Here is a 14,500-nt window from a genome sequence, read left to right as displayed (position 1 = left end):
GATTACTGGACTGGAATTTGACTTCCTTACCTCCTACTATGCATACGCTTTCAATGCATATCTGACCTCCTCGAAGGTCTATAGATTTCTTCTTCCACCGCCATGGATTGACAAGCATGCCAACACTCTTTGGAACTTGGATAGGCCTTTATCTTGGTGGCAATCACGACTCATGAAAATCTGGAAAGCCAAATTGCCATTAAAACAAAGGCTTTTCTTTTGGAGATGTATAGTGGGAGCTTTTTCCATTGGGGTGAAATTGGCAGCACGTCGCATTGCTCCCTCTTCCTGCACCCGTTGCTCTCATCACCGCGAGATAGTTCCTCACCTCTTATGGTCTTGCCCACACTCTCGCATATTGATCACTCATATTTCCCATTTGCTGCGGCTTCGGCTTCCCTCTATCCGATTTGGGAAACTCTTCTGGATGTTTGGATGCTTCTCATCTCAAATGTCTCCATTCCTTCTCTTTTTTCACTGGACTTGCTTTTGGGTACTATGGACCATTTGGACACATAGACTGCATTCCAGGATGGGTCAACAGTTTTCTCAGACATATATTTTCTTCAGAATGTCTCTCAAGCAATCCTTATATGATAGTTTTGCTGCAAGAGACTTGGATGCTACTAGCCTTGAAGTGTTTTCTCACTGTTTTTGAGTTCTTTCATTGGGCTCTCCTTTGGAGTCTAATGTCATGTACATTGATTTAATGTTTGTGTAAAAAAACCAGCCCGTTGGTATCACCTACCTGCTGCGCTACATCAGAGTGCAAAAAATGACATTTTAGATAAATACCTGCCGTACAGCCCACCATCCTTCCGTACAGTTTCTGTACAGGTGTACGGACCGTACGGCCTGTCCCGCTCTGCTCACGCTGCTGGTGCCACTTGATTTCCTGCTCCTGGGTCGCTTTTCTGCAGGGGTTTGCTCACGGACTGCATCTTTACGCTGGTTTTGAGGGCTCTCTGTTCCCCTTTCTCTCCTCTTGGGGTTCTGGGTCCTTGTGTACTCTTTCCATCGCCAGAATCTCTCTTCTTTTTCTGAAATCTAGTTCATCTAGGAACTTTTACTGTTTTTTTCTCTTCTTGTTCTACAGAACTTGTCATTTCTTTTCTCTAAATTCCTACATCTCTTTTTCCCTTTTTCTCTTTGCAAATACAATACTTTCTTCCTCTCTGTGGGCTGCTTTTTTGGGACTGTTTTTTCTCTACTATCTCTTTACAGGTACCTCCTTTTTGGGTTCCATCCTCTTCCAAAGACATGGCTGAATACTCTTATGAAAAAACTTTTCAAAAGGATCGATCAGTTCAATGCAAAAAGCAAAAGTAGGAGCAGGCTGAGGGTCAGCATGACCCAATGCATGATTCTGTTGAAGCACAACTGGTTTATGATGTCAGGAAAGAGTGGAAAGACTATGTTCCATCGGTTGGTCTGATGGTTGAAGTGGATGAAATTGTGGATCCAGTTAGAGAATATGCCAAAAATGCAGTTATTTTATTTTTCCCACGTCAGATGCCACCTGCTGCAGAGGTAGGCAACAAGTTGACCCGCACACTGGCTGGCTCATTTGTTCAGAAGGTACACTATGCAGCCCGGGGCTTTTTTGAGGTCATTATGATAGATGAGATTCATAGGCAAATGCTTTTGGAACATTCGCCCCTCTTTTGTCATTACTGTGGCTATGATATCTTCTATGCTGGGGAGCACTCTTTCTCAGGAGTAGTCTTTTTGATAAAGCATGAGCTTCAGCCAGCTATAGCTTTAAATGACAATCAAGGCAGATGGATTATTCTTCAATGCATCATTCAAGGCGAGGTGTTTGAATTCGCTTCTGTCCATGCACCTCAATCTTCTCGGAATAGATCTGCAATTTGGGATGCCATGTAGCAATATCCATGGAGATATCATGCCTTTATCTGTGGGGATTTCAATAATGATCCGCAATAGGGTGACAATACATCAGGACATACTCATATGTTAACCCCTGAAAGGCATGCATGGTCTCAATCACTGATGCACCTTGATTTAGTAGATCTTTGGAAGGAATTGCAGCCTTTGTCACCAGGATACACTTTCCAACATAATGCCCTTTCCTCTTATTAGGCACGTCTGGATCATTGGTATAGTGTAGCTCCGTAACAAAATGATGATTTTACATTCAAAATCTGGATTGACTATGCCTTTGTGCATTCAAATCATGCACCTTTATGATCGAGGTTATCTTTTTATGATATGCCAGATGATAGACTACCTCAAAGGCGACATCTGATTGTGAACAATAGCTATTTGCAACATATTGCTTTCAAGGCCATGGTTACTGAAGCATCTCACTCTGTCTTCTTAGAGCCACTTTGATATTGATAATGCATGGGATTCTTTTGTTTCTAAAATGCAAGATGTAATTAAAGGTTATGGCAAGTCTTACATGAAGACTCTGAGGGAAACTATTGCTTAGGCCAAATTAACTTGTCAAGACCTCACTGAACTCAGTCATCTTCGTCCATTGTCATTGCATGAGCAAACAAGACTATGCCAAGCTAAACATTGTCTTCAAATCAACGATCACAGGAAACTAGCTAAATCGGAGACTAAAGCAAGACAAATAGCCTTTATAGATAAAGGCTACTCTTCCAAACAAATTTTTAAAAGCTTGCATCAGAAGAGACTAAAAACAAACATTTACAGGGTGCTTCTGCCTGATGGTTCATGGACTACATCACAGTCACAACTTGCCTCTGTTTGTGTACATCATTTCTCTCAGCAGTTTGGTTCTGCAGATCCTCCCTCGTAGCAGGTTTTGTTTGCCAGAAATTTACTTTTACAGCATGTTTCTCCTATTATTTCCACTACTCAAGCTTTGGAATTTGAGGAACCTTTTACTGAGAGGAAATTGTCAGATGCAATCAAATCTTATGATAGATGGAAATCTCCAGGATGGGATGGTCTTACACTTGAGTTTTTTCTAGAATATTGGCCTCTATTGAAGCATGCATTGCTGCATAAGGTGAACTCTACTTGGCAAAATCAGAAAATGCCAGACACATAGGAGCGAGGTCTTGTTAAACTTCTTTCAAAAAAGCAAATTTGTGAATCTTTGGCTGATTGGAGACCTATCACACTTATGCCGATCATTTACAAATTTACTACCAAAATGATTGTTGATCGGTTGAAAGGCTATTTACATGATGGGTTGCATCCTGCGCAATATGGTTTTGTTCCTTGTAGGCATATCACAGATAACATTGCTAATGCTCATGTTGGAATCGAATATGCCAAATATATGCAGCAGGATGTTTTGCTATTGCAAGTTGATATTGCCATACTGTTAAGTGGGATTTTATTTCATCAACTATGCAGGCCTTGGGATTTGGCCCAAAAATGCCACAAGTTATCAATTAATTATATCAAGATAGTAAAGCTGCTTGCATACTTTCAGGGGATATTTCTACAACCTTCCACTCTTGGTTGTTCTGTTCGGCAAGGATGTCCCCTCAGTGCTTTACTTTTTGCCATAGCCACTCATCCAATGCTTCAATATATGGACCACCTTTTGGACACTGGCATGTTGCATGGATTGGAAATTCCTGGCAACCATAGCATGATCACCCAAGCATATGCTGATGATTCTTTCTTTACCCTGAAAAATACTCGGAGCGATCCCTCCATGATTATGCAGGCTCTTTCTACATATGGTTTGGCTACTGGTCTTCATGTCAATTTTCAAAAATCAAAATTATTGCCGTTGCATGCTAAAGACTGGCATAGTCTTTTGTGGCCTAGGGAAATTGTTCCAACTTCTCAACTGATTCGACATCTTGGCTATCCTCTAGGTTGGGGGCTTACTCGTTCTCAACAAACTGATTGGATGCTTACAAAGTTAAGGGCAAAACTTGAATATTGGAAGCTTGTAACTTGGCCATTCCATGTTCGTTTGCGAATAACGCAATCCATTTTGATAGCATACATACAATTCTATCTGCCTCTCATCATGTTCACTAAGGCAGATCTCGTTTCCTTTATGTCTGCTATCATACATTCTTCTTCCTCTTCAGCCCGTCCTTTGAAGCTCTCACATATCACAGTGCCTTCTCTATATAAAGTGTTATTACTTCCGCCTTGGATTTCTGACAGAGCAAATTCTGTTTGGCATATGGATCGCCCACTAAAGTGGTGGAGAAAGCGGCTGCGTCTCCTTTGGCATTATAAAGTCCCTCTTCGGCAACAGCTTTTCCTTTGGCGAGTCCTACTTGGCATTTCTCCATCTGGGCAGTTACTCGCACATAGACATATTGCTCTGGCTGTTTGCCATAGATGTCTACATTCTGCCAAATCTGTGCTTCACATCTTCTGGCACTGTCCACACACTTGTGATTTCCTCGCTCTCATCCGACAGCGGCTTCGAGCGAGAGTTCCTACTGTTACTTTTGGCAGGTTCTTCTGGTTATTTGATTTTCATCCAGCTAGACAGGGTTTTGATTTATTTTTAGTTTGGGTGCGCTACTGGGCACTGTGGACTCCATGGATAGACATAAATCATAGAGTCTTTGGTGATCCTACTTTTCCATCTTTTGTTTTTTTCAAACAATCTCTGCGGCAATCATTCTATGATTGCTTTCAGACTCGTTTGATTGATCATGATGTATATCTAGCTTATATTGAGATTTTCAGTTGAGTAGTAATTACACCACTTTGAAAGTAACTACGAATGTAATTATTTCATAGCAATAAAATATTTCTTCTCACAAAAAGAAAAGAAGTGTATGAATATTTGGCATCTATCCACTGAGGCCGGACTTTCATCTTTTTTTCGCATGGTTCGATATTGGGGCCTCTCGGCTCTATGGAAGGACATAAATCATATTGTCTTTGGAGACTCCACTTTTTCCAAGACTTCCTATTTCTGGATGCCATTAAGGCAATCCTTTTATGATTGCCTCAGTGCTCATCAAATAGATTCCACTATCTACTTGTCTTATATTGAAATCTACTGATGTTTTTGTAATGGCAAGTTCTCTCTTTGAGAACTGCTTCTTGTAATATAAACAAATATGGATTTCACCCAAAAAAAAAGTGAGTGGAAAAGGAAAAAGGGAAAAAAGGATTTTGTAAGAAACTTTAAACAAAATTAAAACTAAATGAGAGAAAATAACTTAGTAAGAAAAGCTACACTTACGTTCTTATCAGTATCCAAGCATAAGCTGCCATCTGGGTTTCTAAAGATTGTCAAAAATTACTTTAGACAGTTGTGCATCTCACAAGAGGGATGTAATTTAATTATTAAATTGATACACGTTTTGGAAAATCAGTGTGCTTATTGTGGTGGTTCACTTCACACGTGGAAGACAGGAAAAAAATAAGGAAACAGGGAAGGAGAGGAGAGGAGGAAGGGCAGGACCGGAGGTGGTGGTGATGGTGTGTGTCCATACGTGTGTGCCTGTGTGTGTGTGGTGGGGAGGGCAGGGGTGTATCCTTTCTGGCTATGAAATCACAAAATTCCCACTCTAACAGCTCCAACTCTACATGCATTTCTAGACATAATTTCAATATTGCCCAGCAATCCTACTTAATGAAGCACGTAAATTGAAATGTTTCCAATGAAAAAATCTCACATAGAGAGATACTCATCAAGAGGGACTTGAATATGAAGGAAGACCCAGAAGACAGCAGGCTAAACAGGCATAACCTCCATGAAAACCAGGATTCTAACCAAAGAAGGCCAATGGCAGATTATATGTGATCTCTACACGGGGACTGCATGCTTTTCTAAACAAACTTGAAGACTATGATTATGATCCAACAATCCCTCTTGATGCTGATTTTGTACCAGTGGAAGTATGCATAACATGAAGAACATTAATGGATCATGCCAGTCCACTGGACTCCATTATTCTCACCTGAATGTTATTAACAATCTCATAAAGATATCGAGGCAAGAAAAACGGCATGAATGGGTATTTCATAATCATAATATAGTAGAAGACAAATGCTTACAGATGACTCCATAACATTGTCTCCTCCAGTATGAAATGAAAAGATACCCTTCTTTGATTTCTGCATTTTCTTTAATTATGGGATAATGCATCATTTGCGACCTTTGTCACACTGCTCCGAGGTACCTTCCCCTGGTCTAAATTTGCACATGCTCGTGCCAATCATTCTGTTCTTCAATATATGAATCCACAATTGCTAAACATATGCATCATTTGCTGGATATGATGATGCCCAAAAAAGATAGTAATTTTTCACCTCTTTTTTGAAGTTACATACTTTAAATTTGGCTGCAAATTCGCATTTAGCTGCATGTGTTCATCATCCACGTTCCATTTTATTTTCATGAGGCATATTCAAGCAACGCAAGACTTTGACCCTCCCACAAGTACATGTATTTATCTAGCTAAATTTGAAATATTCTTTTTTTCATGAGCTTATTCTTAAAACATCTTCAGGATATCTTGATTTAGTGAATATACCTTTGTAAGACTATTATATATCCAATCATACAAATTCAGATTTTCGTTGTTCTAAAGTTCAAATTTCATTTTTAGTTTCTAGAAATTGCTCTTTGACTTGCTCGGAAACTCTGAGGCTGTTCACTGTTCTATTATGACAACCAGCCAGCCAAAAGCCAACTTTCTCATTCATTTTACATTCAATTTAAACCCATGCAAAACACACAATTTCAATTCGCACATGAATTGTCTACCTATTGTGAGTGACTCTTTGAGTTCCTGCACCAAGACTTCAAATACCTCACCTTGTATGGAAATGAAACCCTAATTTAGTGCTTGTATCGTTTTTCTATTGCCAAGTGGTTGCTCTCTCCTTGTAGAGTGTGTCATCGGTCCCACATCATAATCTACTAGTAGAGTTCCGGATTACTCTGCTATAGCTTGATGCAATCTTTTAGGTCGTCACTTAACTTCATAGAGTCAGAGACTTTTGATAGCACGACATCTGGATGGTGCAGACTGCTATGGCTGGCCTTAACCTCATGTATCAACTGGAGGCAAAGGGGGATCAGTGAAGCTGGTATGCCCAAACACACAAATGGTTTGCAAGCTTGGGACTACATGTGGACAGACTAACACCATTCCCATATAGCCTTAAGGCTCCATGGTCCACTCACCTATCACGAAGTGAAGGGTTTACCATACCACCGGACTAGGGGTCACATAAAGTTCAGGGTCTGTGAGAAGAAACATGGAGCTGCCTATTTGAGATCCTCAATATATGTGGGAGATGAACAGAGACAAAAAAGCACTTTGCATTCCGATGGGAACCATGGAGGACATCACTGTCTATTTAGCAGCAATTTTGGCCCCCACAGGGAGTTCTAGGCACACCTTGATCACAGCATGTGGCCACTTTCCTTTCTAAATCCCCAAGGCATAAGATCAGCTCATACAAGCATAGAGGAGAGCACTAGAGGGACTGATAGAGCCTAGTAGAGCACAATCACGAATTTTTTCTCTGGTAATCCAAGCGACGGACAGCAGGGGATGGGGACCAAACATATCAGAGAGCCAGATTGCACGACTCAGCAGACCAACCCGGGGTGGACACTCACATGAGGAATATAGACATATCCTCTGTCAAGGTGGTCCTTATGCGGAAGCACATTTCCAGTTAAAGTACTTAATAAATTTTGAATTTTAGATTGCCATTACTTAGAAATTAACAATCACACACATATCATTCAAATTCCACACAAAGGATAGAGTAGAGGAAAGGAAAGGAGAAGACTCCAACACCCGATAGGTTGCGAATGAGGTACACACACTACATTGGCTGATTCTGTTATATTTCTTATTACAATAATGCCATGCCCCGCTTTAATTACAAATTACAATAGCAATGCAGATCCTCGGACACAACGCAAGGAAACCTAGAAGTCCTGGAACATGAATTTATAGTCCAATGCATACAACGATCTCCCCACTAAAAGAAAATGAAGGATGAGAACCCAACATAACAAAAAAATATAGAAAACTGTAGAATGTAAGCAATGGTATCCCCCAGAGATAACCGGGTGTAGATAGGCCCAAAATCCCTCTGACTAGAGCCCGTTCTCAGCAAAATACCAGGGCTGAGTGCTGTAGAATCACGATAGTGGCACCATCAAACTCTGAAATACATAGAATTCAAGTTAGAAATAGTTAGAGTAAGACAGTTTCGTTAGGAAATGCCTAAGAATCAATATTTTCAACCCAAACATGTCCAGGAGCTCCTTCTAAAACAAGGTCTACTCCAAAAGACACCAAAGATGGGAGGGTAGCGGCAGCGATAGGTAGATCTTTATAGGAGTCCGCCTCACCAAGAAGGTCTCCTCATGATGTGGAGCATGATGAGGGTGCAAAACCATTTATCCAGATGTCTTGTCGAAGGCCAGCCCAAAGTCTAGAGAGGACATTGGGCAATAGACAATGCTTGGCACCCTAAGGTTTTAAGATTCAGAGGATTCATGCTGGGGGCCAAGAAGGACATTGGTTAGGCACAGTGGGATAGTGGCCCAGTCCAGCCATGGGGGCTTGGAGCTGTCTATCTGAGCAGCTAAAAGAGCACCCCAGTTCTTTGAGATACTTTCTGAGAGCAGATTAAGGAAACCACTACAGAGTTTTGGAAGGAAAATGACCTCCATTTGCAGCACTCAATACAGAGGTTAATCCTCAGGGCTTTCGTCCACTTCTGAGCCTGAATAAAATCAAGTCTAGAAATCTTTGAAGACTGTTAAGAATTTGAAGATATGCTCATTGCTCCATTCCCAACTCGAAACAAAATTTGCTTCAACAAAGACCTTTTGCATTATAAAATATGTTACTTTACCTTCTTTGCATCTTTCTCATACACTGCATAAAACATCTCAAGCAACTTTTCTCGTGTGAACGCCTTTATGTCTCCCATCATACCAAAATCATAATAAATGAGTGAGCCATCAACATCAACTGCTAGGTTCCCAGGATGTGGGTCTGCATGGAAGAAGCCAGTTTTTAATATCTGCACAAGGTATCAAAACACTTAATCAAACCACATGAGACAACAACAATCAAAGAGGCTAAATAGGAACTTTGAAATATGCCCATGATGAGTCACAACCTGAATTAGATATGCCTCGATGGCTTTACTGGCTATAGCTGAGCGATCAAAGCCTCCATTATCCAATATGGCCACATCATTTATCTTAATGCCTGGATGCAAGGTAGCAGCACACAAAGAAAAGGTTTACCTCACAAAATCAGCAGCAAATATCCATAAATCTAGTTCTAATAGAAACCTTTAACAGGGAACATCATAAAGCTTAATTTCAGAAGACAGAACACCAGGTTTTGAGACCCCTTAAAGAATCCTTAAAGTAGGTCTGATGCATTGTTTTTCCACCCTTCGTGAAAAACTTAAAACGATTGAGATATAATGGAATACCTGGAACATACTCGAGTGTTAGAACTTTAGTAGATGTATAGTCCCAGAATATTTGCTGCCCACAATCAGAGCATATGCTGTTAATGACTTTAAAGAATATTCTGATAATTCCTGATCAACATTAGGCAATATTCAAAATACCATATTGCTCAAGCAAACCGTTGGCCCCAAACTTTACAACCTAGATTCGCCATGAGGCTATATAGAAAACAGGATTGGGTCTTGGCTTCAACTTACTGGAACACGGACCCACTTAATATTTCGAAAATCTCTTCTAAATCTATCCGCATTGCGACCTTCATTGATGTAATCAATTTCTTGATATAAAATGCTGCAAATGACAAAGCCACAACTCCTTCAATGAAACAATAGCACCATAAATCAATGTTAAAGTAGATATTTATATTAAGACTCGCTTCCATGTGTAAAAGCAAAAGCTATCAGCATGTAAACCTGTTGAACATCTTACGTTGCACACTCTTCATAGATGCCAAGCCAATCTCTTGTGGGTCCTCCTAGTGTCTCACTATTTTGAAAATATCCAGCAATTCTCTTCAAATTGCCTGGAAGATATGAAATCATTGGAATTCATGTGAGCTCTCTGACAACTCTCTTCTCACTTTTAAACAATCTAGAAGGCCAAACCAGAGCTACAATGTAATTCCATAGATATCCAACTTAACGTGATTTAATATCCATCAGGAAAGAAAAAATCTATCGGAACCCAACGCAACACAATGTGTGGAATCTACAAAAGCATAGCTTACTCAAATCTATGTCAAAAAGTAGCTTACTCAAATCTATGTCAAAGAGTTCTTTCAAACCAGGCCTCTGTATTTTTACAACCACCTTTTCTCCGTTGGGTAGCAATGCTCTATGAACCTGCACACCAGTCCATGACAAAAATAAACATTTCAAAAATCACATCAAGATCACCCAGCAAAGCAAGAGTACTGCCTGTGCAGAACATGAACCGAGCATAACATGGAAGTCCACCAAGAATGGAAACAGTTCAAACAAGTCTTATTCCAAACTTCCTCCTAAGATGTCCATGGAAGACCTAGTACCCCATGCATCTTTATAAGCACTCACATAACACTCTTGGTACCATATCATAGGAATTCAAATTGCTGTTGCATGGTGTTACATCCCTGACTGACTAGATTTTAGACGGCCTTTTACCACGGTTGTAGGAGCCATAGTAAGGATAGTAAGATCAACGTATCACATGGATTGGCTTCTTAGATAGAGAGAAGACCAACAGGGAAAGAGCAAGATATGACAAGGACTCTTCATAAGGGGTCTCCAATGGCATGGGAATGAAGACATCTGATACACGTTTCAAGAGCAATCATCAAAATCAAAGAAAAGCAGCACACTTCAGCAGTCTACATGTGTCAATGGAGAACAAATACAGATACTTTGATCCAAGGGGACAAGAACAACAAGAATATGTTAATACACCATATTAAATAAGACCTGGTTATACCAACAAGATTGATAGAACCATCAGGTACCAACAAGAAAAGAGAAGGTTTGCCTATTGCGAAAGCGAAATACAAGCAAGCAGGCAGTATTACGTAGAAAACCATCTGAACTTCATCTCATCTGAAAGAAAGGGCCCACCTGACCAAGGCTAGCTGCAGCAACAGGTTGTTGTTCAAATTCTGTAAAAAGCATGTCCACAGGTTGCCCCAGCTCTTTTTCAATCAGCACAACCGCTTTCTTAGAGGAAAAAGCTGGGACACGATCCTACAAAGATTATTGTATGTAGTTAAGTCGTTATATCCTTAACTCCTTGTAACAGAAACTATATTTATATCCTTTTAGAATCTTTTCATCTAAGCACTTGCTAGTCTATACTTAAAACTCTCCTTCTAGCTGTATCATTTTTTTGAAGCTTTGCAAACAAAAAAGACCTAACTGAGGTATATTTAAGTCACTTGATGGCACTTCAAGATCAGCCCTGTTCAGTAAGGCGTGTGCCAATTCTCAACAACAAGCAATCAGGATTCAGAATTCAGAACCAAGTCGCTGCAACGTGCAATGATACCTGTAGCTTGGCAAGCTCCTCAACAAATTCTGCTGGGAAAAGATCTGAGCGTGTTGATGACAATTGCCCTAGCTTGATAAACGTAGGGCCTAGCTGTAAAATTCTCTCCCTCACCCAAGAGGCGGTTTTGCGCCTTCTAGCTTTCTGCCAAAGAACAACACCTAAGTAATAAAAAGTATAGATGGCTGGATCATCAATGTTTATAAAATTTATTTAGAGTACAATCTGTTAGTTTCAAAAAATCAAATCACACGTACTAGTACATGACTAGAATACCTAAATAATTTAACCAGGAACGAGCCTAGTAGCTTTTTATAGCAACAAGTCCACCAGGGGAAAAAACTTTGAAAATGAAACCCCCACCTGCTTTTCTTCCGACATTCCACCAATGAAGGTCCATTTTGCACCATCAATATATACACGAGCTCTCAACGATAAAACAAAACTCCATACATCAATTGTCCTCTGCACATTGCTGTAATTTTCTTTGGACCAGCTGAAAGCCTCATCTGAAGGCAAGACTTTAATATTGTCTTCCCACAAAGTAGCTTCTAACTGATTTGAGCGTTGCAATTTAGGGAATACATCCACTCTTGCTCCATTGACCTGATTCCCGTTTCTGGCAGCCAGAGACATTCTATTATTTGAGGCTGAACTACTGGGTACATCCTTGAAAGATTTATTGACAGCTCCATTTGAACTGAAGCCATTTGTCATCTTTGTCATATTAGCACTTCCATTTTCTGTGGAATTCTCTGCTCAAATTCAATACGTCAATTTAAAATGAGGACACACCTAAATCATGAAGTACATAAGATAGCTTTTGAGTGGAGAACATACATTTAAAAGGGAATTGGAAAAAGCATTAAGAACCCTCTGCACAAGGAGGATACTTAATCAAAACAAGTGTCTTCACATACGGGCACCAAATAGGGATGAAAACAGATTGCAAGGAGTCTTGCCATAATGTTTCAAGCAAATCTCTTTTTTTCTTCTACCAAGCACATCATTCACATGAGCATATCTCCTTCCCACACAACACCAAAAATTTCAAGAAGTGCGTTAAAACTACCAGAACCTGTCATTGAGTACGCAAATAGACAAACCAGGGTCTAAATTCTCATGCCCTCTTCTTCTCACACGCTCTCTCTAAATCCGACTTGGTAGTTGTATCTGCGGTTATAACTTCTACTTGTCAAAGACATGTAACTATTCCGATATCGGGTTGATTAGTTGACCCCTTAACACCTGGCACACCCGGTGGATAGGAATTTGGACTAAATGCTTGGACCTGAGCCCACCTCAAAACTTTGGATTTCCAACCTTCAGAAAGGATGAACTCAATCTCTATAACAGAAGAATTGCCTCATCAACATCCATAAATGTAATTTGATCTTATTCTGCCATTTCTGGGCTCTGTTCTCGGTTATCTACATGCTCTTGTACCATTGGTGGCTGCTATATAGGGCTTTCTAGTTTCAGTGGGTCTATGGGCATATCCCCCACTGGTGGTACTCCCTCATGAGTTCCAGGTACCTTGTCCTCTCAATTGTCCTGCTTGTTCTGGCATTCTCTCTTCCACTTCTTGTTCTGCTGCCTGTTCATCTTTGTTGCAGGGTCTACAGTTTGTGGTTTAATACCGAATTTTTAATTTGGGCTTCTTGATAGAATCTGGTTTACCCTACTGGTGTGCAACCTCTTGTAAGTCTTTCTTTGTTTCCACGATTGCTTTGATATCTGCTAGAGCATACCCGGCTTCCTTCCATAGTCTAATTGTTTCTTGTCGGGGGTACTCCTCCATGATGCATCTGTCTTCTCTCTTGTTTTATTCATCCGAGAATGGTAAACATTGGCGGGGACGTGGTCCATCTGGAATCTGAATGAAAATAACATAGAGAATAGACCGGAGTTTGTTGTGTGTCGTACTCCACCGCTTATCCTTTCTGGTTATCTCCCCCATGATTCTCTCGTGCATGAATGCTGACCAGTTCGGCAAAATGCATCAGAGAATAATTATCCTTTAAAATGTAATCATATTTAGTGAGGAGTAAAACTCTCTCCAGGAACCACTTACATTGATCTCTTCTTTGGCCTTTGAGTGCATTCTTCACATAAAAGTATCCTTTGGAGTGCACCTACTCACCGAATCCCTATACCATGACTTCATCGGGTATCTACTTGGAGGTTTTGTGGGCACGTTTGGAATTAATAGTAACTTAAACACCTGCGCAACTAACTCAACCGTGACTGGCATCTCTGGTGTAAGCATACCTTTTGTATCTTGGAGGTGGTCGAATTGCCTTTGTACTTCCATGTTCATGGCCCATTGCCACCATAGCAAATGATAATATTCGTGTAACCCCATCTTGTGCAGCCATGCAATTTTCCACGGACCGGTAGACTGTAGTGTCCAAATCATGCTTAAAATCTTAAAAATCACAAGTGGGATTCCAGGCTCCTTTTCTTTGCCGGACGAGGCGATTCTACGGCCTTCTCTTCAACGTTGGCGCTTACTTGACTCCGGAGGGACCAGCATGATGCAAACTGAACCTTCTGCTTTCATCCTGAAGGATTGCGGGAAGATGCCATGACTTGGAGGATCGACGAACTGCTGGCAGCACCTTCTCCTTCTGCATGCTCTTCCATGACACTTTTGAGGGTGGTCTGCATGCTGACAAATCGATGAAATTCCGATGGCTGATTTTTGGCAGGTCGAAGCAAGTGAAGGATGATTGGAAAGGTAGAATGACTCTTGTGAAGGAACTGAAGTGCCGATTTCTGCATGTGCTGCAACACCTGCACGTGTAAAGTGTCATGGTTGTCGCTCCCTTGCATGACTCCTCTTTTTAAAGGCCCAATGTACCCGACCGTTGGATCGTTGAAAGTCCGAAATCCAACCAAATGGTTTGAAGTCAAATCGTACTTTTTCCTCAGTTTGACAAATGGCTTCAGTGAAAATCATTGACAGCTTTCAACAATGATATATTACCATGCATATCAGCTAGTCGGAATGTTCCTTGGCCTAAGTAC

At 40.6% G+C, this 14,500-nt stretch overlaps 1 protein-coding gene across 1 annotated transcript in view; it reads right to left on the bottom strand.

Moving 5' to 3' along the window:
• LOC147885046 (Protein kinase superfamily protein) overlaps window positions 1-14,500 on the bottom strand; it is an 86,410-nt gene that overhangs the window by 34,995 nt on the left and 36,915 nt on the right. The window contains exons 2-10 of the mRNA XM_087397163.1: window positions 11,834-12,225; window positions 11,471-11,614; window positions 11,044-11,169; window positions 10,212-10,299; window positions 9,887-9,980; window positions 9,655-9,748; window positions 9,418-9,472; window positions 9,094-9,185; window positions 8,824-8,994 (exon numbers count right to left, since the gene is read on the bottom strand). Coding sequence (XP_087253289.1) covers window positions 8,824-8,994; window positions 9,094-9,185; window positions 9,418-9,472; window positions 9,655-9,748; window positions 9,887-9,980; window positions 10,212-10,299; window positions 11,044-11,169; window positions 11,471-11,614; window positions 11,834-12,225 — 1,256 coding nt within the window. The remainder of the gene's footprint in view (window positions 1-8,823; window positions 8,995-9,093; window positions 9,186-9,417; window positions 9,473-9,654; window positions 9,749-9,886; window positions 9,981-10,211; window positions 10,300-11,043; window positions 11,170-11,470; window positions 11,615-11,833; window positions 12,226-14,500) is intronic.

The sequence above is a fragment of the Dipteris shenzhenensis genome, chromosome 26 (genome assembly GCF_047967505.1).
Source record: "Dipteris shenzhenensis isolate YYH24624 ecotype China chromosome 26, Dip_SZ_1.0, whole genome shotgun sequence".
Lineage (NCBI taxonomy): Eukaryota > Viridiplantae > Streptophyta > Polypodiopsida > Gleicheniales > Dipteridaceae > Dipteris > Dipteris shenzhenensis.
The sequence above is the reverse complement of the archived record's forward strand: the minus strand, read 5'-3'. Positions and strand labels throughout refer to the sequence as shown.